Source organism: Carassius gibelio, chromosome B19 (genome assembly GCF_023724105.1).
Source record: "Carassius gibelio isolate Cgi1373 ecotype wild population from Czech Republic chromosome B19, carGib1.2-hapl.c, whole genome shotgun sequence".
NCBI lineage: Eukaryota > Metazoa > Chordata > Actinopteri > Cypriniformes > Cyprinidae > Carassius > Carassius gibelio.
Window position 1 is genome coordinate 20,416,097 of NC_068414.1, and position 25,806 is coordinate 20,441,902.

General features: G+C 39.2%; 1 protein-coding gene across 1 annotated transcript in view; it reads left to right on the forward strand.

Moving 5' to 3' along the window:
- Nucleotides 1-25,806, forward strand: part of LOC127979551 (disks large-associated protein 3-like) — a 182,929-nt gene that overhangs the window by 150,545 nt on the left and 6,578 nt on the right. The window contains exons 3-9 of the mRNA XM_052585086.1: nucleotides 9,300-10,414; nucleotides 18,062-18,282; nucleotides 18,572-18,674; nucleotides 18,896-19,085; nucleotides 20,731-21,239; nucleotides 21,332-21,426; nucleotides 25,283-25,761. Coding sequence (XP_052441046.1) covers nucleotides 9,371-10,414; nucleotides 18,062-18,282; nucleotides 18,572-18,674; nucleotides 18,896-19,085; nucleotides 20,731-21,239; nucleotides 21,332-21,426; nucleotides 25,283-25,761 — 2,641 coding nt within the window. The 5' untranslated portion in view covers nucleotides 9,300-9,370. The remainder of the gene's footprint in view (nucleotides 1-9,299; nucleotides 10,415-18,061; nucleotides 18,283-18,571; nucleotides 18,675-18,895; nucleotides 19,086-20,730; nucleotides 21,240-21,331; nucleotides 21,427-25,282; nucleotides 25,762-25,806) is intronic.

A 25,806-nucleotide genomic window follows, 5' to 3' on the forward strand; every position in this document is an offset into this window, starting at 1 on the left:
ACATGCTTCCTCTGGCTTTGGTATGAATTTGAATAGCATAAGGTGGTCCAATTCCATCCCCCACTTTCAGATAGGTGGTGTGGCTCAGCTTCCTCGTACGAGCACTGCTAAACCAGTGTTTGCTCAGTAAAGCAGTCAGTAAAAAGAGCAGAAAGCTGTTTAAATCCCTCTCAACCCTCTGTCCCACTCATAGTACTAATGGTGCATGGGCCCGTAACATGAATAATGAGTGTAACACCCATTAACGCACGAGCACCTGGGCTTATTGTACTCTCTCGGCTGGATAACAGTGTGTGTGAGAGAGAGATAGAAATGAAAAGAATGACTGAGAGGATGAAAGGGGCTGTGTGTGTATGAATATTCAACATATCTCTAGAACAGACTAATAGATCAAAGAGAGTAAAACGGGCCTCTCACGTGATATTCGAAAGTTTTGTACGCACACTAACATGCATTTCTTTTTTTTCCTTTTATTTATCTTACGCTTTGCAGCGATAGTGATTTATTTCTCTTTGAAGCCTCATTATGTTCATAAGTATCAGCAGAAATGCCTGATTTATCTGCTGTTAGTTTGGTAACAGCCACACTTCTCAGCTGATAAGTGATATCTACAGTATCTCTGGTTTTACCAATGCATGTTCCTGTTCATCCCCTCCTTATCTTTTCACAGTATTCTCCCTCCATTTTCTCTAAGCCTAGTTTTTGACCTTCCATTTTGTCCTTCAATGTCCCCACTCTTCCTGTTTTTCTTCGTGAGCCTTTTTTCTCTGTCTCCCCGGGTGAGGGACTGAAGGGGGTTGGGTATGCACTTGCTCACCCTTTCCCCTCTTTTCTTTGTCTCTAAAAACAAGGAATATGTTTGTATAATGTATTTTATTGAGAACAGAATTAGTCATGTGAAATGGTGAGGTGTTAAGACTTCAGAGAAGCAGAAAAGTTCACTTGCAATGCTTTTTTTTTCTTTTCTTCTCTCTTTGATAGTCTGTCTGGAGAACGATTGATAAATTGCTCCATCCTCTCTTATATTGAGCTCCGGGCTGCCAATGACTTGAGGCACTGAAAGATGGAGAGGAGGAGGGGAGCTGCTAAAAAGATGGATCAGTTCTTTAAAATTAAATAACTACTTTTTTCTTCTATTTTTAGATGTAAAATCTGCCGAGGGTTTGGTGAAACTGTTTACTTTGCCTGTACTGAAGGAATATTTAAGGTTGAGTACAAGTTTAGCTCAATCGACTGTGTTTTTGGAGTAATCTTGATTACCACTAAATTTAAAGTTAAAATTAATTTATTTTCACTTGTCTCACTTTTTCTAAAGAAAAAAAAAACAAAACAAAAAAAAACAAACCTTGGTTACACTAAAAAATACCGTTCGGGATTTTGGGGTAGTAAGATATTTAAAAGTCTCTTATTCTCATCAAGGCTGAGTTTATCTGATTAAAAATACAGTAAAAACAGCAATATTATGAAATATTATTGCAATTTTAAATAGCATTTCTATTTTAATATATATTAAAATGTAATTTCTTATGGTGATGGCAAAGCTGAATTTTTTTACAGAATTTTTTTTTTTAATCCTGTCAGTATCACATGAACCTTTAGAAATTATAATAATATAGCCTACTGATTCAGTGCTCCAGAAATCTTTCTTATCATTATTATCAGTGTCGAAAATAGTTGTGTTGCTTAATATTTTTATGGAAACTGTGATCTTTTTCTAGAATTCTTTAATGATTTGACACTGCGGCATGGAAATGCTTCATTACGGTGTTGTCAAGCCCGCCAGCTGCTCTGAAGACAAACCCGCCAGCTGCGCCGTGTCATGACCGCCAGCCGCAGCTCCCACAAGTCTGCTGGTCATTCCTGAGTCAGGCCCAACATTGTTGACAAAGTCAAGCCCGCTGTCCGCGGCTCTCTCAAGCCCTCCGGCCGCCCAGTTCACCAGTAATCAGAAGAGGAGGAGAAATGACTGGCTCAGGGCTCTCTTCCTTGCCCGAGAACGTGCCCGAGTACTTGCTCCAGTGTCGTGAGGGCTCCGGTTCCCTAGTTTAACCCACAGAGGGCTCCTGTTCCCAAGTTTAGCCAAAGGAGTGCTCATGTCTTGCCAAAAAAAGGGCCTCAGAGCTTAACTTGGAGTAATCTTAAAAATAAAAAAAGTATGGGGTCAAGGACTCCAGCTATAGAGGCTGAACTGTGTGCTTCACCATGGTGCCCCGAATGTGTACCTCCATACCGTTTCTGTCCTGAGTGGCCTTACAGAGTGCCCACCCCCTCCATGTTGGATGTTGTGTGGCGCGAGGACATAATGTCAGACTACCGTCTTTTTCATGTCCCATCTCAGACACGTCCTGTCCCATGTCTGTTTCTTTCCCCCATGTGCTCCATGTTTTGTTTATTTCCTTATTTTCTTACTTCCTTCTCCTGTCCTGATTGTGTTATCATTTGTGTTCCCTGTTCTGTTCCGTTTTCCCAGGTGTGTCTCATTCGATTCATTGCATTTAAAGTGTGTTCTGCCCCTCGTTTCCCGTCCGGTATTGTTGTTCTCAGCCCAGTGCTACGTGTGCTTTCCTGGTGTTCAGTTCAATAAAGTTATGTCAATTGGATTCTCCTGCATCTCCTCACTCCTCATATCCAATTTTACACAGTCCTAAACCTAAAACCCTAACATGACTGTTTAAAGCTGCTTTACAGCTCGAATAAAAAAAATAACCAACTATAATTGCTTGTATAAAATTATAAGCTTCACAGTCCTGCTATTAAAACCTCAGTGTTTGCTTTTATTATTATTATTATTATTATTATTATTATTATTATTATTATTATTATTATTATTATTATTATTATTATTATTTGTGGTTATTATACCAAAAAAAGAAAAATACTATATGGAGCTTAACTTGTATTGAACTTTCCTTTATTGAATTCTGGTTAAAACAAGAAAGGTCATGTGATTCAATCCTTCATCTTTTGGAGCCTTAATTTCGATTGTTCACAGCCGTAGCCTCTTCTGGATGGCTCTCTTCATGGGAAGAACAGGTTCTCAAAGTCTCTCCTTCTCAGGAGCAGCCAGCCTCACCTGAAGAGAGGGAGAAGTAAGAGTGGGAGATGCAGGAGATGTAGATACTGCCCTCAGGGTCTGAATTCTCATTTATCTGTTAGTGTCCATCTCTCTATGCTGGAGGTGAAGGATAGAGCGGGTTGGGGAAGGGATGTGGCAAGAGCTTATCCCTTTGAGAGATGGGGATTTCGAAAGAAATCATATCAAAACCCTTCACCTGTGAGGAGTACAGTGTATAATGGTCTGACTGAGTCCACACACAGTATATACAAGAACTGGATTTTTGTGTGCACAGAATTAATGACTTCAGTCATTATATATGCAATACGCATTTTGATCCAATCCAGACTGTTTTTTTTGCAGTAAAAAGTGTAACAAATGCTACCTTTCAGAGATGTTTCTAACCGAAATAACCTGTAGATTGAGTTGTGTTGGTGTAACCTAATGTATTTAGGCATTCATTGATGTTAAATAATATTTTAGAATAATATCTTAAATGCAATTTAATAATTTCCATGTTACCACATGCAACACATTTGTAGACAATACAAAAGGTAGAATAAGATAAACTATGTCATTCTTTTGAATGAAAAGAAAGTAAAATAAAAAGGCATTAATTAAAATAAAGAAATGTTTTTTGTAGCTAGATCCCAGATCTTTTTTCATTGTCATTATATGGAAATTTGTCAGTACATTGTATTGCCTTTCAATTACTGCATCAGAACTGCAGTTTGAACCTGAAAACCAACAACACATGCTAATACCATTGAACCCTTGCAAAGACTACTGTAATGTCGGCCAGAATAGACCCGTCATCTGCCTTCCCTTGTCATTCTCTTCCTATCTATGTGGTACTTCTCTGCATATTTCAATAGCTTGCTCCTGCTCTAAAAACCAGCTATATGCAACTAGAACTAGGTTATGAAAGCACATTTCTAAATAAAATCTCATTCAAAATGTAAAAGCTTGCAGTCCATATAAAGCTGTAACAGGAAAAGAATATGCATGCATTTATGAAGGACTGAGCCATGATATGCAGCCATGCATCTATTTATTTGGACCCAAGGGCTGGAATAACATTTCACTGCAACTAATCACTGATTGAATTGATGTCATATGAGAATTTCTCACATCCTTAACACGCAATGCACCATAATTTTATCAGACTGAAAACATGTATGCCTTTGCATCCATTGATTGATTCATTAATCCAACTATGCTTGGGAAAAGTATGTTTCCATGTGGAAATCAATGCTTTGTGTGTCATTAGGGTTTAAGGATGTTAGAGCACAGCTTATACTGTTTAGAAAAACCTCCTGGGCAAATAATGACCATTGCAATGTTTCCCTCTCCTGTTCGCTCTCTCTCTCTCTGCTGTTTTATAGGCCTAAAGTGAATCCAATTTTCTCCTATCAGCTTGGCAATGTTCTCACATCCGTAATGACAACCTCCCAGTCCAATTACAGAAAATTAACGAAGCCTTGTTGAACAATTCTAAATATTTAACAAGAGAGATCTCTACATGCTCGTAGGGCTGAATGGGGCCATCGCTTGGACCAAATGTGCATAAGGTTATGTGAGAAGAAGATAACATTCTGGAAAAGCCTGGGTCGTATCTGCTCTTTTGTATTGCCATGCTCGATTTAGCAAAAGTCACTGTCAGAGCTATTAGGAGGGCAGTGAATGCATTCTTACCTAGTTGTGTGGAAGTCGTACATCACTAGCATTGTCTCTGTGCTGAATTCAGTTCAATTTAATTGGTATTCACCAACACTGACGGCAGAATTTGGAATCTCCACTGTATTTGTAATAAAGGCCCATAGCGATGTGCTGCTGACTGATATTATTGTCATTATTTTAATCATTGTTGACCCATAATCACTGTTCACCCATAAACTGTATTTTGGCTTTGAAGGATATATCTCTGGTTGCTTAATACTGAAGCCAGAAAACAAACTGTGTCCTTTTTTTTCTGGCCTGTTAGCCCTCAAGTCTGTTAGCACACACACTGATGCTATTACAACTGACCACATGAGAAGGAAAACACTAACCTTTGCCTACTGGAGGATACAAAACTAAATCAAAAAGATTTTGTAGATAGTCAGTTACACCTGCATTCAAATACGTTTTAGCCTTTAGTCTCAAATGACCATATGTCAAATGATTATACCTGATGCATAATGTGCACAAAAAATGTGGCCAAAATCATAATTGGAGTCTTTAAAAAGATATCCAGGGTGTTGTTTGAGGCACTTACAAGTGAGTAAATTAAATATCTAAGGTAATCAGAATGTAATAAACAGAGAAAACATGAATGCACAATTAAATATCCAGCACTTACTGATATGATACATTTTCATTAAAGGGGGGGTGAAATGCTCGTTTTCACTCAATATCCTGTTAATCTTGAGTACCTATAGAGTAGTACTGCATCCCTCATAACTCCAAAAAGTCTTTAGTTTTATTATATTCATAAGAGAAAGATAGTCTGTACCGATTTTTCCCGGAAAAACACGACCGGCTGGAGGCGTGACGTGTGGGCGGAGCTAAAGAATCACGAGCGCCAGTAGGCTTTTGCGTTGAGAGCGTTTGGAAGCTGTGACATTACCGTGAGGAAAAAAAAACATCATCCAAAACAAACCATGGCTAACACTCAGATTCAGCCGTTTATTTATGATCCAGAATCAGATCCCGAGGCTGAAACTGAACAAGAACAGCAGCAGCAATGGCTCGCTCCGAGCGGGGCTCGAACCCGGGTCTCCGATGGGAGGCGGAAGCACTAACAAGGAGGCAGAGATATTTTAAGCAGTTTTACTCACCGCCTGTGGTTCCAACACACAATCGTGACCCTTTTTCGTTTGGATTGCATCATCCTTAAGAAATAAACGATATGCAAATCCGTCTTCAAACTGGGCCTTGTTTGTAAAACAAGCATTTTCGAAATGCAGGGAACAAACACAAACACTTGCACAACTCCGTTGATGCTCTGTAAAAATAAACTCCATCCACTGGTTCCTTAATGCTGTTTTTTCTTTGGTAATCTGTGCAGGGTTGTCTTGCCCTGGCAACCAAAAACACACTCCTTTTGTGACATTTCGCGACGCTCTCGCTCTGATCAGTGAATGTCTGTTGTGCTCTCAGTGCTCTGCTATACAGGAGCGCGCGCTCTTCCGGCAGACGTGCCCTCAGGACCCATATAAGGAAATTCCGCTCCATCTAACGTCACACAGAGCCATACTCGAAAAAAAACTTTCCGAAACTTGTGACAAACCGGAAGGAGTATTTTTGGAACAGAAATACTCCTTCAAACGTACAATTTAATTTTTGAAACTTTGTCCATGTTTAGCATGGGAATCCAATTCTTTAACAGTGTAAAAAACTCAGTATGCATGAAATAGCATTTCACCCCCCCCCCCCCCCCTTTAAAATGCATGCATTTGGCAGACCCCTTTTTTTAAGTTCTTGCTTTTCCTATTAATCAAACTCATAGTGCCATGCTCTGTTTAGAAAGGTTCTTGTATCTTGTTTTAATGTGTAATAGTGTGTATACGTGAATGTAGGGTTTTTTGATTGCTCCACATGGCTGGCCTTTGCTTGTTGTATATAGGTAAGGCTGTGAGGGAGACAGGGATAGAGAGACGCATACAGATAGAAGAGAAACAAATAAAGAGACTTATATTGGCTTTCAAGCAGCTGACAATGAAACAGACAGACAGACAGGCAGCAGCCACATAAACCAGAGTGAAAGAAGTAGGTCAGAACGATGGAGAAACGGAGAGAGAGAAAATGTCTGGAGAGACTCTGAGCTGGTGAGGATAGGGAGAATGGAAATGATGGGATGAGTTTCATGCCCTCTTTTGTTTTCATCTCCATTTTCATCTCAGGTTCAGGGAGGAGATGGTATGATGATGCCACGAGAGGCAAACGGGGTCCAGCTGGCACCTGAAGTGGTGTTGAGTGACATTGATTGTCGGAAGACTCTACTAAATTACAGGAAACACCAGACTCTGTGTTATTCATTCTGAGAGATGTGACAGCACCATGCAATTTGATGTACATTGTGAACATTTGTTCTTTCAGTTTTTCACACACACACACACACACACAAGCACACACTGGTTTCCATGTTTTATGGGAACATTCCATAATGTTTTTTCTACTGTACAAACTGTATTTTCTACACTCTTACCCTAAACCTACACCTAAACCCCTCATACAAAACTTTCTGCTTTTTAAGATTTTCCAAAACAAAATTGTTTCCTTATAAGGGATTGAAAAAAGGTCAACACAAGGTCAAAATGTACTCTCATTGTGGGGACATTTGGTCACCATAACATAGAGAATACAAGTACACACACATACACATACACACACACACAAACACACACACATGCACTTCAGAAATTAACAAAACTTATAAATGTAAAAAATTCATAAATTTTCCATCATTCAACTTTCCTTATTTATTTGTATTATTATTAATACTATTTTTTTTTTCTTTATATGTTGGATGGGAAGTCTGCAGTAGTTGAACGATATAAAAATAAATAAATCAAGACTTTGATATTTTGATTTTTTTTATTTATTTAGTTTTTATGTCTTTATTTCTAATTATTTTTTATTTGTTTATCACTCATTAGTTTAAAATAAATCATTATCCATTAGCTTACAAAAGGTTCTTAGAGATTAATTAGTTTATATTTAATATTTAAAGTTATTGCAGCATCTGCTTTTATTTTAAAATGTTTAATTTAACAAAAATGTGCACAAGATAATTGGAATTTTGTCAATATTGGCATTTTGACTTTTAATGCAGGTGGTTTTAAAGGTTCAAAAGTTTTATATCATATGCACAATGCATCTGAAAGCAAAACCAAAACTAAACTAGTAGGGTATTAAGGACAACAGTTTTTTATTTATTTTAGATTTCTTCCCAGTTATGGTAGCCTTTGTTTTAATTTCAGTAAACAAAAATATTTTCAAGTTTAACTTGATTTTACTCTCTTTTAGATTTAATTTACATAATATACATAAGTTTCCATAATGAAGGTGGTTCAGACATCACAACAAGCATTTTAATTATGGTATGTAATAAAAACATGCTTTACTGTTCAATGAAGAGTCTAAACTGTGTGAAAATACAATATCACAACCACAGACTTTTCTCAAAGGACCTTATACACTGTCCAAAAATCAGCAGGTACATTTTTCTTTAACTTTTGCAAAAGGTATGTGAGAAAAACAAAGACAAGTTTATTTTGAATGCTATAGAAATAACAAAGTTCATTAATTTCCATGAGGTACAAATTTTAAGTGACTTATTCAGGGAAAATAATGACCTCATTCCGATGTACAGTATTCAATATTTAACTAGAAGTGTAAGCACTGTAAGCACTGCTCTGCTTTTTCGAGCTCAGAGATCATGACACAAAGGATCAAGCTAGCTGTGCAAATTTAGCTCATTAAAAGTAACAGTCTAATCTCCATCTAATGATCACCTCAACATCTGTCAGCAATAGCTTGCATTTGGAAACACCACCTGCTTCAAAGACCAGGCCCATATGAACTGCAACCACCTGACAAGCTCAAGCCTTTTTCCGTTTTGCTGTTTCCTTTCAGGCTTTTAGCCCATTTTATCATTGAGATCATAAAATGGGCACAGATTGTGTTGTGAAACAATAAGCAGATTTATCAGTTATGAACATGAACTAGATTAAAGGTTGAATTAGCAGAGAAGCGGCCCTGCTCTGCCAGTTGAACAGATTTTGAGAGATAGTGACACAATGATTCACTCCAACAAAGAACCTAGAGTGAATCAAATGAAAATAGCTAGTCATTTTTGCACAGCATTTGCTCACTCTTGTGTGTTCAGGGTCAATGGCAGCGCTACTATGCCAGACGGATTGGAGTGTGCTTGTTCTTCATTGTCAGCTGCCTGGTTGTGTTTGATATTAGAATACAGAACAGCATATCTCCGAAAAGAAAAATGATATAATTTTCTGAAAAATAGCCATTTATTGGTGGGTTGTTTTCAAAAAGTGTTGATACAACCTTGGCGTTTTTAATTAAGTTCAGTTGTCTTCCATAAATGCTTGTATCAAATAAATAACAGTGCCATCCTTTTTATATCTGAAAAGTCAAAGATCATGTTAGTTTACTGTGTTTTGAGAATAATGCTGATATTTGTACTGTACACAAACATGTGCTTAACTGTCTCATTTCAATTCTGTCCCTCTCTTTATAGTTGACTCCGGCGCAACCCTGTCGCGCCCACAGCGCCCCCTCTCGGCCCGGACGGCCCACCATGCCCCGGCCATGAAGGGCTACCAGGTGAGTCGCAGTTTGTCGCAACACTCCTCTGGGCCTTGCTACTGCATGCCTGAGGACTGTGACACTGCACGGGACTATATGCACCACCCCGACCACTACCAGGGGCACAATGACCACCCTTACTACCCGCCTGGTGGCCCCCCTGAACCACTGGCCATGGTCCCATCTGGTGGAGGCACTTTCCCTCGGTCACACCCCAGTCAGCCACAACCCTATGACTCCACCTGTGAAGAGTGTGTATCCTCTGCAGGGCATGGGCATAGTCATGGGGCAAAGATGCACCGTATCCCACCAAACCTTCTGGATCATTTCGAGAAACAGTTGCCCTTTCATCCAGATGGCTTCCACACCCTGCAGTACCAACGCACAGCCAGTGGGGAACAACGCAGTGAGAGTCCGAGTCGTATAAGGCATCTGGTGAACTCTGTCCAGCGCCTCTTTGCTAAGTCACATTCACTAGAGGCCCCCTCTAAACGAGAGTTTAATGGAACCCGTGGGGGAGAGTACCGGGACAGAGATAAAGGGCACCGAAGTGGTGGTGAGGAAAGCAGTGGACATCATTATTCAGGAACGCACCAATCTCGTTCAGCCCGTCGGAACAAAAGCCGAGAACGAAGCAAGAGTGGAGACTCCCGCCACGAGTCTCGAAGCTCCCGCCACCGGAGCAAAACAGCTGGATGGTGGAGCTCCGATGACAACCTGGACAGTGACAGCAGCTTTCTGGTCGGTGCAGGTAGAGGAGGACGTGGATATCCCACCGGGCATGAGACCCTGGATGCTGCCATCCAGGAGCTTACCTTGAGGAAATCTAAGGGGCCACCTCCAGGAGAGTGCCTGGCTTGCACCAACATAGCCATGACAGGAGACAGTGGACACTCTCTGAAAAGGAGCACGTGGTCGGCCATGACAGTCAGTCAGGCTAGAGAGGTCTATCCATCTTCCCGTGGAGGAGGAGGTGGAGGTGCATATGAAAAGGCATTGGTTCCTCTAGAACCCAAAATGAAGGAACGATCACTCCACTATCTGCAGGCAAGTTCTATCTATTTATATATCTATCTGTCCATTCATCTAAAAAGGCATTGTCATTTCGATTCTGAAGGGCATACAACCCCCAAGTATGTAAGTGAGACAAACTTTAACAACATTTGAGCCCATTTTCAAGTCAGTGCAGTGACCTCAAATTGGCTTCCACTGAGATTTCAATATTTATGCGGCATCTCTGTTCTCAAATACAATCAGTCTGCTGTCCTTATTGACTTGCAGATTCATTGCATTGTCAAAAGAATAAATATGTCTGCAGAGATGGGGATCAGCACTAAATGACAATTTCTGTGAGTGAAAGAAAAAAATAACTGGATGATTATGTTTGTTATCAGCTGCTAGCTGCGGAGAATGGAGGCTGATGCTATTTCCAGCCTCTGTCAGCTCAGTGTGACAGGGGGAAAAACAGATTTTGGAGGATACAGGAAAACAACAGATTAACCCTTGACCTTCACAAAACACACTGTGAACACTCACAAACGCTGCCATTGATATTAGCAGCAAGCTGTGGGTTCCATTTCTCCTATTCATCTGCTCAATTGCACACAAAACACTGACATCCTGCTTTGTGATATCAAGTATACAAGAATACAGGATGTTTCTTAGCATCATAATTCAGTTTTTTGTGTCATGCGTGACTACCTATGTGGTAGTGGTTCTCAGATTTCTTGGTCACGCACCCCGTTTAAGCCTATAAAAAAATCTTCCACCCTCCCTCTTTCCTGAATCTCCACCCCACCTCAGAATACCAAATAATTTCACTAAACATTATATAAAAAAAACTAATGGGGAAATAACACCTGCATCAATTGAAACATAGAAATACATTATAGAGATTATAATCAGTGATGTGACGTCTACACTGGATGCGGCATGGTGCATTGCGACACTACAATTTCCAATGTAAAACTGATGCCTTGTTCTATTTATGTCTTACTGACACAAAGTTGAAATGATTTGCAGTGGTTGCTTTGTTGTGTCCACTGTTATGTTTAGTGTAGACACGGTAAGTGAAGCCAAGAGCAAGATATGCCTCATCATATTTTTTGCATTTAGCTTTTTAATGACCAGCACCTGCCTGGGTCTGTGCGACTTCATCTATGGCTTTTCTCTTACCTTTTCAAACACCGATCCATCTCCCATTCTAAGTTACATCCTTTGGCAGTTTACTGTTTTATTTATTTTAGTTTTTCTGATGATGCCCAACACCCACAACCCCAGATTCATGCATGTGGTGTAAATAACGAGAGAGGCAAATACAGGTCTATGCAGAAACATAAGCGACAAAGATGGCTTTGAAGACAGCAGAATGCTATACAGTGCAAAGTTGTGGAAAACAGTTTTTGCATCACCTTCCTTTCGAGCCTAACATTAGGAAAGAGTTCCAGGCCGTTTCAGTAAGAACGTGGTCCTTTGTTCACTACATCTTACAGCGGATTCATTTACAAACAAAGGACAGTTTGAAACAGGATTTTCATAATGATTTAAATTAAAAGACGATGCTGTGCCGGTTATATTGGATTCGATAGTAATGTCGCAACCCAAATAATTTACAATGTAGTGCATGTCCTTCTGTTTCCTTGATGAATGAGGAGCACATAGTGTAACTGGACTCAATTATTGTTTTACTTTTTTTTTTTTTTGTCTTTCTCTTTCTACTTACACATACACCGTTAGGCTGTTGGACTCACCCACTGTGAAAACATCTAGACATGCTACCACAAATACTTATTTGTGGACACACACAAATGGGGAAAGAAACTATATCTGAAATGATTCAGGTTAAATGAGGATAACTGTTCTCCTATGCACTCTCTCACACTTCTCACCGAGTGTCAGCAAATGGTTATGTTTCTAAGGTAACAGGATGGAGATTTGGAGCAATGTCTCCCAAGATGCTTAATAGACCTTTCTTCAAAGCTACAGTACTTTTAAGTGTTTTAGCCGTTTGAATAAAAATGTTGTAAAATGAGGATGCTGTCAAACATAATCACATAAATAGATTTTCTATATCATTTAACATATTAACTAAATTAAATCAACATTTGGTGTGACCATCCTTGCCATTTTAAGCAGCTTTCTCCCTAGGTGCACTTGCGCATAGTTTTTTCAGGTACCTGTGGAGGTACTGTAGGTGCCTTGAAGTATCTTGGAGAAATTGCCACAGTTTCCTGCTAACACACTACAACATAAGATAGAAATAACTGACTTAAAACCATTTTTCTGCTGGTGAAAATACTACTGTTCTAAGAATTTTGCGCACCAATGTATATAAAGCTAAAAATAGCGTCTTTTTTAGTGTAAAGCAAACACTCTGTGAAAGGTGTGACTAAACTTTACTAAATTTAAATGTAAGTGGGTGATTTCTGCTGCCTGCAAGACACTTCTTTTCTTTTGGTGGTATTGACAGAAAATATCAGGCTGTGTAGGGGTAGTTGTATGTCAAATAGCTTGTGGCCTTCGGGACGGGTTATCTTTTTTTTTTTTTTTTTGCATTCATGCTATGTCGCATCATGCCTGGACTCCAAACATCTGGTGCTCAGTGAAAAGAAGACCCATTTCTGAGCAGTATAGACTGAATAGCAGCTATGAGGAAACACAATAAGCATCAGGTGCACCAGATCTCATGGCTGCTTTGTCCCCGGGCTTTTCAGTGGGACTGAGAGAAAAGTCAATGCTTTGTGACAGACATAACCAACTGTACCGTCTCTTGCATTTTCTACTATTGTTGCCCAGGGATGAAAAGAACATGCATAGAGGTCTTGCCCTGACACCAATTTATCTTCCTGTAATATTAGCACTTGCAAGCTCCAATTACACAAAACATCAGCTTCACCCTGATGGAAAGACATCTGGTCAGTTACTACTATTGTTTAGCTAATTTGTCACAGAGAGACAACCAGTCAACTTTTATACGCTCCCACGCAGTATGATATACATCTGTAAAATGTTACTGTATAGCTACATGCTGTACACTGTCATAGTCAGCAATGTTGGATAGTAAATAACTATAAGTAGTAACATGACTAACTAAACTACATTATTCAGTTGCATGACAGCACCTCAGTTTATTTTTATCTAAACATCACAGATTTTTTTGGTAGCAAGCTCTTTTTTGTCATGTGTAGCATGACAGTCAATATATTGCTGTTGTTGTTCACATTGTGTTGAACAATACAAGCTGATAATCAAATATGCTTTCTTAAAAGCATAAAAAAACACGTTCTTGTATATGTTGAGAATTCCAAATAATTTTAGAGAATTCATGGATTCATGATTAATCTGATTGTCATGATTAATCTGATTATATATATAATGTATCATGTAGTATTTAGTATATTCAGTACAAATTTTGTGAATTATTATGGTCATAACTTAAATAAAATTTAGATTTAGGCTGATTACGCCTTGGCTAAATGCTATTTGATCAAACTAGTTCTACTGGTTCTGCATCACAATGTCATGAAACTCTCGTGAATGCCATAAAAGACTGACAGGGAAGAGAAGAAATCGTTGAATAAAGTTATTTTTGTTTACTTTGCACAAACAAAAAGTATTCTCATAGCTTTATACAATTACGGCTGAACCCTTGATTGTCACATAGACTATTTTAACGATGTCCGTCCTATAAAATAGTGTAACGAACACCTTGCAGCTATAAACGGGGTAAATAATGTTTTATGTTTTGATTAACAGATAGCTAACACTTAACGTCGGCGAAACCATAACAATTAACGATTTTTTTTATTTATTTTTTACAATAGTGCTCTCATTTTAATGTTAGCCTAAAAAGTTAGCAGTTAATGTTGTGCATTTCTGTTTTTAGCTGCACACGCTGAAGATGACCAGTAGAGTGATGCATTTGATAGCAAGTTTTTAATCAATGGGATTCAACTCATAATTTCATATAGAATATGCTTTGTTATTTATACAACATAACGCTAATATTAAGACTTATAGGCTATTTGCAAAAAGGGTCCGAATGCACATGAACATATCTGTGGGGCTCTGAATGCGAACTTTTGTGGACGTGTTTTAAATCCCTGCCGCCAAGATGCTCCTCTGTCGGTCACAGATTATGGAAAGTGAAACATAAATCTATAGGGGTGGTTGGATTTATTCACGCACTTTAAAATATTAATTTGAAGCTTCTTTCTTTTGAGATTCGTACAGCTTTATCATTATAGGCTGTATATTAACTTCTTGGGAGAAAATCAGTAGTTCTATGTGAAATCAGACATTTGAGCTCCCCCATATAGTCAAAATGGCATAATAAATAACACCCCATGAATATTCGACTGTTAGATTGGTAGTCAAATCAGACTCCTCGAATCAAAGCATCGATTCGTCCACTATTCGGGGTCACCACAAATTAATTTGTGCTCCAAAGATGAACAAAGGTCTTAAGGGTTTGGAATGAGTAATTAATGACAGAATTATAATTTTTCGTGAACCATTCTTAAAATATCCCTAAAAAGTTCATGAAACTAGCCAAAGGTATAAATGGTATGAAGCGTCTCTCCACTGACCACTTGGGATCACTCAGATCATGCATGCGTCGTGCGTGATCTGAGGCGCTCATCCCTACACCCTAATCCCCTTCACACCTTCTGGAGTGAGAGCTTCGAAGGGTTAAAGGGTGTAGGAGACCAAACAACTGTTTCTTGAAGTGCCTTTCTGCTTCATAATCATCTGCCCACACGGAGGCACCGTCATCATGCAAAAAATCTGCGCAAAGGATCATGGGAGGCCAAAGGGTTTGGAACAACATCGGGGGAATATATTAATGACAAAAATTTATTTTTGGGGTGGAGTATCCCTTTAATACCAGGTGTAAACAGAACCTTTGCGTGAGTAGTTTGTAGTGTAGCTGACTATTTTTTTACAAAACGGTAGCTTGACTGTAGTATGAATACTTGAAATCCTGAGTAGCTTGCAACTTTGGAAGGTACAGTTTCAAAGTAGATTCTGACATCCAGATAACCCCCAAGTCTGCATATAAACCCCATCAGTGCTCATTCTGTGTTCCATCATGAAGACCAATTGGGCCATAGGAAATTAGGTGAGGTCTTACAGTGATAGTTGAAGGCAGAACAGCTGACTCAGCTACGCTGAGCCTCTGGGGAGAAAGAAACCCAGCTGTGGGATGAAGCTCAGTTGGGGGCTCATCGCAGGAGAGCAGTTTTTTGATGTGATCTGATCTGAAGACATGGGGATGAACCAGATGAATCTTCTGTTACCAGTCAGTCGATCTGTGTCGCAATTAGCAGAGGAGCAGGAGGATGTGAAATGTGTCAATATAATGAGACCAAATACCAGGGGCTGTTGGGGGGGAAATAAGAGGATGAGAACAATAACACATGTTGCAAGGAAGGAAATTGTGTTTTTATAGACAGGGAGATGGGGATTAATATGGATGAAAAAAAAAAATACATTCTTGAGAATATCTTCTTTTATGTCCCACAGAAATATGAAAATCATTCATTGAATACAGAATTGTCATTTTTGGGTGAACTGTCCCTTTAAATTAAAATACTTTCATTATTTTCTCACCTGCACTTTATTCATTCCATCCACATTATTTTTAGTGATCTATTCATTAAAAGGCCAATTATGTCAGAGTTAAGCAAGAAAAAAAGGCATGACATTAATGCAGTGACATTACATGTATGTCTTTGCAGGAACATATATTTTTTTTGCTGCATTAAAAGAACAAAATTGAAGTCTGGGGGAAAATGAGGAGAACAATGGAGACACTCAAACCAAGAATTAGACAAATTAATGATCAGCTTCTCCAGAAGAGGCGAATAGAATTCCTGATTCAAAATTATGTTTGTAGTTTTTGTGTACATAAGTGCATGTGTGTATTAGAAGGAAAATAGGAAGGGGCGGAGCCAAGAGAAACAGAGATGGATAGAGATAAAGTCGCATCATCCTTTGAACGAAATGACCTCTAAGTACCCCACTGAGTGTTCAACTGATAGATAAGGCGTTTCTTATCTTGTGTGTGTGAGCACAAATCCATCTCTCCTTGTTCATTTGGTGGTGGGATTATCATCTTATGTCAGTGAAATCAAGGGATGAGAAAATAAGTATAAATCTATCTGTTGAGGCACAACCTTCCATTGTTTTATTTATTTGTCTGGATTTTGGTGTATTCACGTCCTCTTTTTGAACAAAAAAAAATATCCCTGATAACTCCATACCTTCAATCTTAAAGGGATAGTTTGCTTAAAAAAAAAAATTCTGAGCACAAAAGACAATATTTTGAACAATGTTGGTACCCAGTTGACAATAGCCATCGACTTCCATGATATGGAGAAGAAAATAAGAAAAAACAGCTTGAGAGCGAGTAAATGATGACAGATTTTCATTGTTGGGTGAACTAACATTTTAATGTGCTAATATTTTTTTTTTAATTTGATGTTTTATTTAATTCAATATTCCTGCATCCTCTTAGTGAAAACTGAATGATTAACAAAAATTAAACACAGAGAATATGTATACGGTTCAACAGCAAGGACAGCAACAAGTTTAAGAGGGAACATCCTTTTGTTAAACATAGCCACAAACTGCGCCCATCTCACCTTGCCCTGAATTAAAAGAGTTTTTGGTTCTGGTATTAAATGTCTAGCCATCCTTTAGTGGCTGTATAGCTTGTACGATACTATTTTTTATTTTATGTTTTCAAAATATCTGACAGGGAGGAAATGTAGAGGCAAAATAAATAAATATATATTCGGCAATAATACGCAACGATGCTATCAGAAAAGGACATGGCTCTTGAGAGCAGAGTTCATCGAAATGAATAATCTTGCCTCTCCCCTCTATAACCTGCTATCTCCCCACATCTGTGTTCTGTCCATGCTCCAGCTGAGGGGCAGCTCTTGAGTGTGATGACAGCTCTAAATGTACAGCTGGTGCCTTTCATCCCTGTCAGCCAATCAGATTTCATTTTACTCAGCTGCCCTCAGTTCAACCCTGCATAACCTCTGGTTATGCTGTAGCCAGAGAGCCACAACTCTAACAGATTTTATTTCTTTCTTTTTTTCTGATACACATAAAACATTTGTTGCAGTATCATTGCATTTTCTCTCATATCAATGATATATAACTATAAAAACAATAAGTTTAGGTCTTGAAATAAGCATTTGGACTTTTTACTCTTTGAATCACTCCAGACAGTCAATCTGTGAATTGGAGTTGGAGTTGACTCTTCCTACAAGTTACATTGATACACCAGTAGGTGGAGACAAGTGGCTTTCTTATATTGAGTGAGTCATCGAAACTTTGACTTTTCTCATTCGTTCAAAGCATTGATTCATTCTAGTACAAAACAAGTAAGTCTTTTAATAATTTAATCATTCGGTTTGATCAAAAACACTAACTAATCTCTCTGAGAGTCACTGAATCATTCACTCTGATTTGTTCAAAAACACAGATACATTTAAGAATGAAACAACTGACTTTCTGAGTGAATCGGTGAATCATTCACTCAACCACTATATGTTCAGCAGATTTGCTTGTTCAGAAGTTTCTCAGTATCAGCTATTTGTGTAAATATAGAACAGCCTCATCCCTCATCAGCTTCATAAGCAAAGGCCATGTTGACAGTAAGTTGTGTGTCTCTTGCAGGTTCCCTCAGATGACTGGTGTGGTGGTGGGCCATCTGACAGTGGTGGGGAGATCCCTTGCAGACGTATGCGCAGTGGCAGCTACATCAAGGCTATGGGGGACGACGACAGCGCTGACTCAGACTCCAGCCCCAAAGCCTCACCCAAATCAGCCCTTATTGCCCAGAGAGAAGCCTTCCGCCGCTCCGTCAGCATGGACCAGCGCTCTTCCACCACATCTAAGTCAGCTGTCACTTGGTTTTCAGTTTCAATTTCCAGATTCTCTGGCCATTTTTTTTGTTGCTATTTTGAGATTTCTATTTGCACTATTAACAAATAGCACACTGGACTACAATGTAAAATTAATAGTTCATGAAAAAGTATGAAATATAGTAAAATATATGGGTGTACCAAGCTAAATCTAATTTGTACATCATTTTACAATGGTACCACGACTGAACGTAAGGATTGAGTGGTGTATGTTCTGCTGTATGTGCAATCTGGGGATTTAATGGTGTATTCCTCTTCTCAGGTACTCATGTAAACAGTGTACAGACATCTACCCAAACAGTCGAACCACACCTAAAGGCCACGCTCGCTCTCGTAGCGCCACACGCTCTCTGACCAGCGCTCAGGTAAAACCATACAGTGTTAAGGAAAGCGGCTGTTATAGTGTTCTAGATAAATGCTTACTGGCTGAATGTCAACAGAGCACACCCACTCATATTCTGGTAACTATATATGTCACTAGGTATAACCCTGATTAGTAATAATGTGAGGTCACGTTCAGATTTGACATTTTATTTATCAGCTGAACCATTGCAATTCATTAAAACCTATTCTTTGTATGTTTTAGCTGAGTGAAAGTCTGAATCTGTTTGGAGAAATGGAATCACAGGCTGTCGAGGCACTGGACCTACCCGGATGCTTCCGCACCCGCAGTCACAGCTACGTTCGGGCTATCCAAGCCGGCTGCTCCCAGGACGATGACTGCCTGTCTGTCTTTTCCATGTCAGGCCCACAGGGGAGCATGAAGGGCGAAGCAGGTGAGCCATCAGCATGTGTTTACATATGTGTGGGTATACCTAGTTTCCATGCTGTCACAGGGATTAGATTAGTGACTTAATGAGTTTTTGGATCAGTCTCATAGGAATTGCTGGAGAAACATGCTCCAGCCAAGGGATTAATATTAAAACTGTTTTCCTTCTGTCTCTACATTCTCACTATATCAAGACTGTAAACAAATGTTACATCGTAAGCACATTTAAATGCTCAAATTCCCACAAGACGTCTGTCTCCTTGACTGTCCCTTGGGTTGTAGTCAAGATTTTGGTCGTAGTGTTAATCTTGTCAGTGAATTACTGAAATTAATGAATATTACAAAATCCAAAAGACAGGATAAAAGCCAAACAACAAAACGTCTTTACATTATGTGGTCACGATTGCAATCGCATTTTATTCCCTCTCCCACTTTTTGACATGTGGATGACTTTGTCTTTTCCCCACTGTCCTTTATTCTCTCGTTTAGAGTAGAGAATCTCACATGAGATTTATTAAAGCCCTTGTGAAGTGTCAAAAGCATCCATCTGCAGTTTCCCAAGGCAACACTCGTGACACACACCGACGTGTGAGTGTTTTAAGAGAGAGGGATGAGGAGAGGACTTAGGCGTGCTTTTTTAAAACTCCTTTAATCTCTGAGTATGTCCCTCTAAATTTCATGTCTAGGTTCTCAAGAGCTACTGATTGTGTCTGTGTGTGTGTGAGCGGATGCTTCTTAAGCCATGAGGATGTGTCTAAAGCTTTTGAATGATAATACTCGATAGGGGATTATAAGATGTAATGTATATATGTATATTTCTCTGTTTCTGTCTTCTCGATACAGAGAATACATTTGCATATATGTGTGCGTTCTCACAATTCTGTCTTTGCTGTAAATTTTTGTTAATCTATCTATCTATCTATCTATCTATTGTCTAACTAAGTCAGTGTTTTTTTTTTTTTTTTACAATTGCTAGGGCACATTTCTCTACACTTGGGCAACTTTTTAAAAACTCTTCATGCAGTTGTCCTTAAAAAGTTTCAGCTTTTCAGTTAATTCCAAATCCAAATGTTCTGAAACTACCAAAACACAGCCATTCTTCCGTAACCTTAAAAAAGTCTGTCACTTTTTTAAAAAAAATTAATGAGCCTAAAACACTAACTGCAGGGAGCATTGGGTACTAATACTAAAGAGGTCAGACATTTAAATGTAGAAGCCTAAGGTCGTCACTAACATTGGATTTTTTTTTCTCTCTTGCATTATGTCCAAAAGAAAAACAAAAAAGGGGGAGGATGAAATTACAAACAAGGTGTCACTATAAAGGTGCTACATCCTTGATTGTATATTTTAATTGTACTGACAACATTAGTGTTCGTGTTGGTTTGTGTGTCCATCTTTTTTCTTACCTACATAAAATGTGCCTAGTACTTGAAGCCTCTAGCAGCTGTAAGTCCTTGCAACCTATCCTCTGTTCTCCTTACTAATGATTTTCCTTCTTCACTTCCTCAGCACAGAGTTAACTTAACTCAGAGGAAGAGTATGTTTAATTCCTTCTGTGGCGACTGTTTTGAATGAACAGCCCTTCATCTTTCAAAAGAAAGATATATTTGAATAGCAGTCTTAATAAAACCTTTATGTCTTTGTCGGTCTAGTGTTCCCATACAGGAAAGGACCCCCTCCTCTTCCCCCTCGCATGTCCAAGCCAATGATCTCTGTGACCGCTCAGAGCAGCACTGAGTCCACTCAGGACGCTTACTTCCAGAGTACAGGACAGCCCGCACTGGTCCGGCCCAGACAGCAGAGCAACTCAGTGGACCTGACTGAGAGCAGTGGGGGCCGTAGCTCCAGAGGTGGGCACTATCTTGGCGGGGGCACTGTGCGTGTCAGGCAGAGTAGCAACTCCGTAGAGAGTCTGAACGGCAGGGCCCTTCAGAGCATCGCCTACTCGGGTGGACCTGGTCCACTGAAACCGAAACACAGCAGCTCAGCTGATAACCTTCTAGAGGGGCCCAGGGGATCTAGGGACCGAGCTGGAGGCAGTCTGGGAAAATCAGCCTCTCTGCCCCAGAACAGTATGTCCCTTGCTAAAGCTCTGACTGGAGGAGAGGAGTTCAAACAGGAAGGACGAGGAAGGAAGTGGAGACCCTCTATTGCAGTGCAGGTATAAGAGGGGATAATCCCGTGAGAGATTCAGTCCGAATGATGTCTCTCTCCTGAAACATTTTGTTAAATGTCTCTCATTGTGTTTTCCAGGTGGACAGCTCAGAGACATTGTCTGACTCAGACCCAGAAGGCAAAGCGCTGAGAGAGGTGCACTCCATAGGGGTTCAGGTGGAGGATGACAAAAGGTAAATCTAACAGGTTTCATTTTTCATCTCTATATCTGATAAATGTTTTTTTTAAATGGAATAAAACAGCACAGTTTTGTTACCTGTGTTGATATATGTCCTAATAAGCTGTGTATTAAAGGGCTCCTCACTAAATTTAAATTGTCAGTAGATTTTCATTTACATAGCCATGAATCATGGGTTGCTAGTACTATTGCTGTTTGGTGGCATTTTTTATTAGTGGGAGGGACATTCGCATACTAGAGAGCATTTATTTAATTACGATTAATAATTATTAAAAATGTTTTTTTTTTATGTTTTAACATTCCTGAGTGCAACATGAGTCATCCGAATTTTATCTATGTAAAATAAATGTATTACATTTTGTTGTTTTAAATATGGGTTGGGAGCTGAAAACTGTTACAAATCATGTTATTTTTGAGTAAATCAAGCAGACACAATTAACTAATCAGGGGTGCGTTTCCCAAAAGCATCATTAAGAGGGAACCCACAATAAATCAAACATCAAATAAAGCAAAAACAGGGAACAAATTTTAATAAATTAGTCATCAGGTGCTGCATCTCAGAAATCTTGAATCAGTTAATTAGCAGAAGTTATTCCTCCAACACATGCACATGACGGTATTAACAATGGCCCTAAATTGTTGAACTAATGCGACTGTGTTCTGGAAACAGTCATGGCTGGCTAGTTAGTTTCCACAACAATGGTCATAAAACATCATACTATGGTGGTTTATCAGTGAGTTACATCGTTGTATGGGAAACGCACACCAGTGCAGTTACTCACTGGTTGATTATATGACAATGCATATTTGCAATGCATATAATGGATTTTGTTAGTAGTAATATATTAGCCTTTATACTATTGTTTAGTATTAAAGTCCATTTAATGTGCTCATTATTTGGTGAAGGAATCGTATTTCTTATGTGAATTTGTTAAAAGTACCAAAAATCCTTCAGTTCTTCACAATTCATATATATGTGTGTTTGTGTATGTGTGTGTGTTTGTGTATGTTACATTTTGTCAAGGTCTTTGGTAAAGAAACATCTTAAAGAATTTACACGTTGTTGGGACTGTGAAGTTTAATGTAATATTCTGGCTAAGAGTTTGATTTTAAGGACATTTTTGTTTTGTACAATTACAAAACTTGTACACTTTTTGATGTCCAATGTTAAGTCTAAGCAGTTGAGAACCAGCCCGAGCACGATTGTTCCCGGCGCCGTTCCTGCGTTGGTCTGCTGAGCATAATTGTATTTTTTTTGTTATTTTGGTGCAATTATGCACAATATAATAATTAATTTAATTTAATTTAATTTAGACTTTTAGGAGAGTGTGGAATCAACCTCGGCTCTCTCGTGTGTTGAGGAAACAATGATATCAACAGTGTTAAGCATTTGCGGGATACTTTACGTCCTGAACAAGTACGCACCCGAGTCCGTGTTGCTTGCACATTCACATTCACGCGAACTGCGCCACAGCTTGGGAGCAACCGAACTCAGACCACCTTCTCCAGGTAGTCTCGGGGTTCGGTACCCCAGTGCGCACCAGGGTCCTATGACAGCGTTCACATTAGTGATTTTTCATGCAAACCATGCCCCGTTCACAGATATGAACTAAAAGCTGCAGACGGACTAAAATCTTTCATGGTGTAACATGGAGTCAGAGACATTCGGATCCATTTGTAGTAATTTTATTAAGAGAATGGTCAAACAGGCAGAGATCAGAAAACAGCATCAGAAGTGTCAGGGGATAACCAAAATCAGAAACAGTACCAGACAGAGGTCGGGGCAGGCAGCAGGGCATTACAGTCAGTATAAATAATCCAAGATCAAACACGGAAGGAACAAACACAGGGAAACCCCTCGGAAATGTCAGACAGACAAGACAACAAGACTTTGCAATCATTCAGAGTCCAAACACAGTATATATAGGGGAGTGGTAATGGGGAACACCTGGTGGTGATTAGCCCTAAGCATGGAATAATGGGAAATGGAGTAGGTAATGGAAATGGACACCAAATACAAGAGTCCTGAGTGGAGTGCCCTCTACTGGAGTTTGTGGGCACTCCAACTGATGATTGTGACAAATGGGCTCTTTCATTATCTTTCTGATATTTGCATTTCTTCTACTGATGTCAGAGGTGGTTGGTTTATTTCTGAGGTGGGGTGCAGTGTGAATGTGTCAGTGTTAGATGAGCAAGAGGTGCAGGTGCAAGGTTCACACTCACGCAAGCAAGCACACACACACACAGTGGGTGTACGTGCTAGGAACACAGAGTGAGGTGAGAGGGTATAATTAGGCAGCCATTACGCAATATGCCAAAATCTGTGAAATGATGTCACTCATCCACGAATGAGCTTAACATGCTTTGTGTCTTGTTATCATTAATTACCCTTGTTGGCCTCTTTTTTTTTTTTTTTTTCATTTAGCAGAAACACTGTTGGTTTGGAGTCTTTTGGGTTATATTTAATGTATGTTTGGTATTGAGACATTAAAGGTTTCAGTACAAGTTAAAGGAACAGTTCACCTAACAATGAAAATTTGCTTTAAATGTACTCTCAGAGTTCATCAGAACAGATTTGGAAAAATTTGTATTTTATCAGTGGATCCTCTGCAGTTTAAATATTTTTGTTTTATTAGTGGATCCTTAACAGTTGATGTAAAAAAAATCATAATAATATAATAATAATCCACATGTACATAACATAGCTCCATCAATTAATTTGTTGTGAAGTGAAAAGCACTGTGTTTTAAGAAACAAATCCATCATTAAGGTGTTTTAGCTTTAAACCATCACTTCTGGCCAAAATACCAGTCCAAAATCATACTTAAGAGGACCTGTATTTTAGCTGGAAGTAAAAAAAGTGTTATCGCATTTTTCAAACACGCAGATTTTCATTTCATAAGACATTCTTCTGGATACCCATTCACTGCAGAGGATCCACTGGTGAGCAAGTGATGAAATGCTAAATCTCTCAAATTTTGTCCAATGAAACTTATCTAAATCTTGTATGGCCTGAGTGTAGATAAATCTTCAGCCATTTTTTTGTGAATCATTCCTTTAACCTCAATCAACAGCATTTGTGGAATAATGTTTATTTCCATAAAAAAAAAAAACACTTGTCCATAATTTTCTTACAGTTGCAGTAATCACAGTGGAAGTAGATGCACATTTGTACATGTAGTACTATAGATCGTGCAGCCTATCTGAGTTTAGATAGAGAGTCTATATTTATTTTTTGGATTTCGTTATGAATTTGGCATGATTTTAAAGCTGACACTTTGTTCATAAACATGTTATTGGAGGGCAAGTGAGCTACAGATAATATGAAGTTCATGTTTTAACACAGCACATAGATCTTGATAACAAGAAGCAATGATTAATTACAAGAATTGTTAACGATGTTGCCAGTGGCTCCATACTCAATTTTTTTATTTAATTTTTTTGTCTGGAGCCTTGCTGCTGCTACGTGTATATGATGTATCACAACACTACAGAGACCAAGGCACGTCCTGAGAGTAACATAGAATATAAATTAACATTGCAGTTTGTTTGAAAGAAATACAAATCAAATAAAAGTAAACTATCTACCATATAGCATCAGATTTTTTGTCCGTTGCATCGCATTGTGTTGAATCAAATCGAAATCGGATTATTCGGATCGCACTGCATCGTAATGGGGTAAATCATATAACATTGCATTGTAGCTGCTTCATATATATGTTTAATGTATTGTATCATTGTCTATGCATCAAAATGTGTAGTGCATCGACCTCAGTAATGGAGATGCACACCCCTACTATACATCAATATTTCGTTCTACCAGTAAATTTACCTATTGTTGTTTGTTCCAGACGAGCCCGTTTTAAACGCTCCAACAGTGTGACAGCGAGTGTCCAGGCTGATCTTGAGACAGAGGGTTTTGGAGGGCTGACAGTCCCCACACAAGACAAGGGCCTGCAGTTTGGCTGCTCATTCCAGCGGCACTCATCTGAACCAGAATCAGCCGGTCAGTTTACAGAGTATCGCACAGTGCATACACAGGGCCAGTGGGCCTACCGTGAGGATTACCATAGTGGTTACACCAACGAGCCTGGCCCTCCAGAACTCAGGGCCTTGCACCGCTCCCACTCCCCTCTGCCCCTGGCCCCTGAGCGTGGAGTGGTAGGCTGGAGCGAGGGCCCAAGGAGCCTCCCTGATTCAGGCCGAGCCTCGCCCTGCTTACGAGATGGAGAGTTCTTCCTTCGGCTCCTTCATACAGAAGTGGAGAGGATGGAGGGATGGTGCCAGAACATGGAAAGAGAAGCAGAGACGAATGAACTGCCAGAAGAGGGTGAGTGAGGAAATGTGACATTGGCTATAAGGCCCAAAACATGAG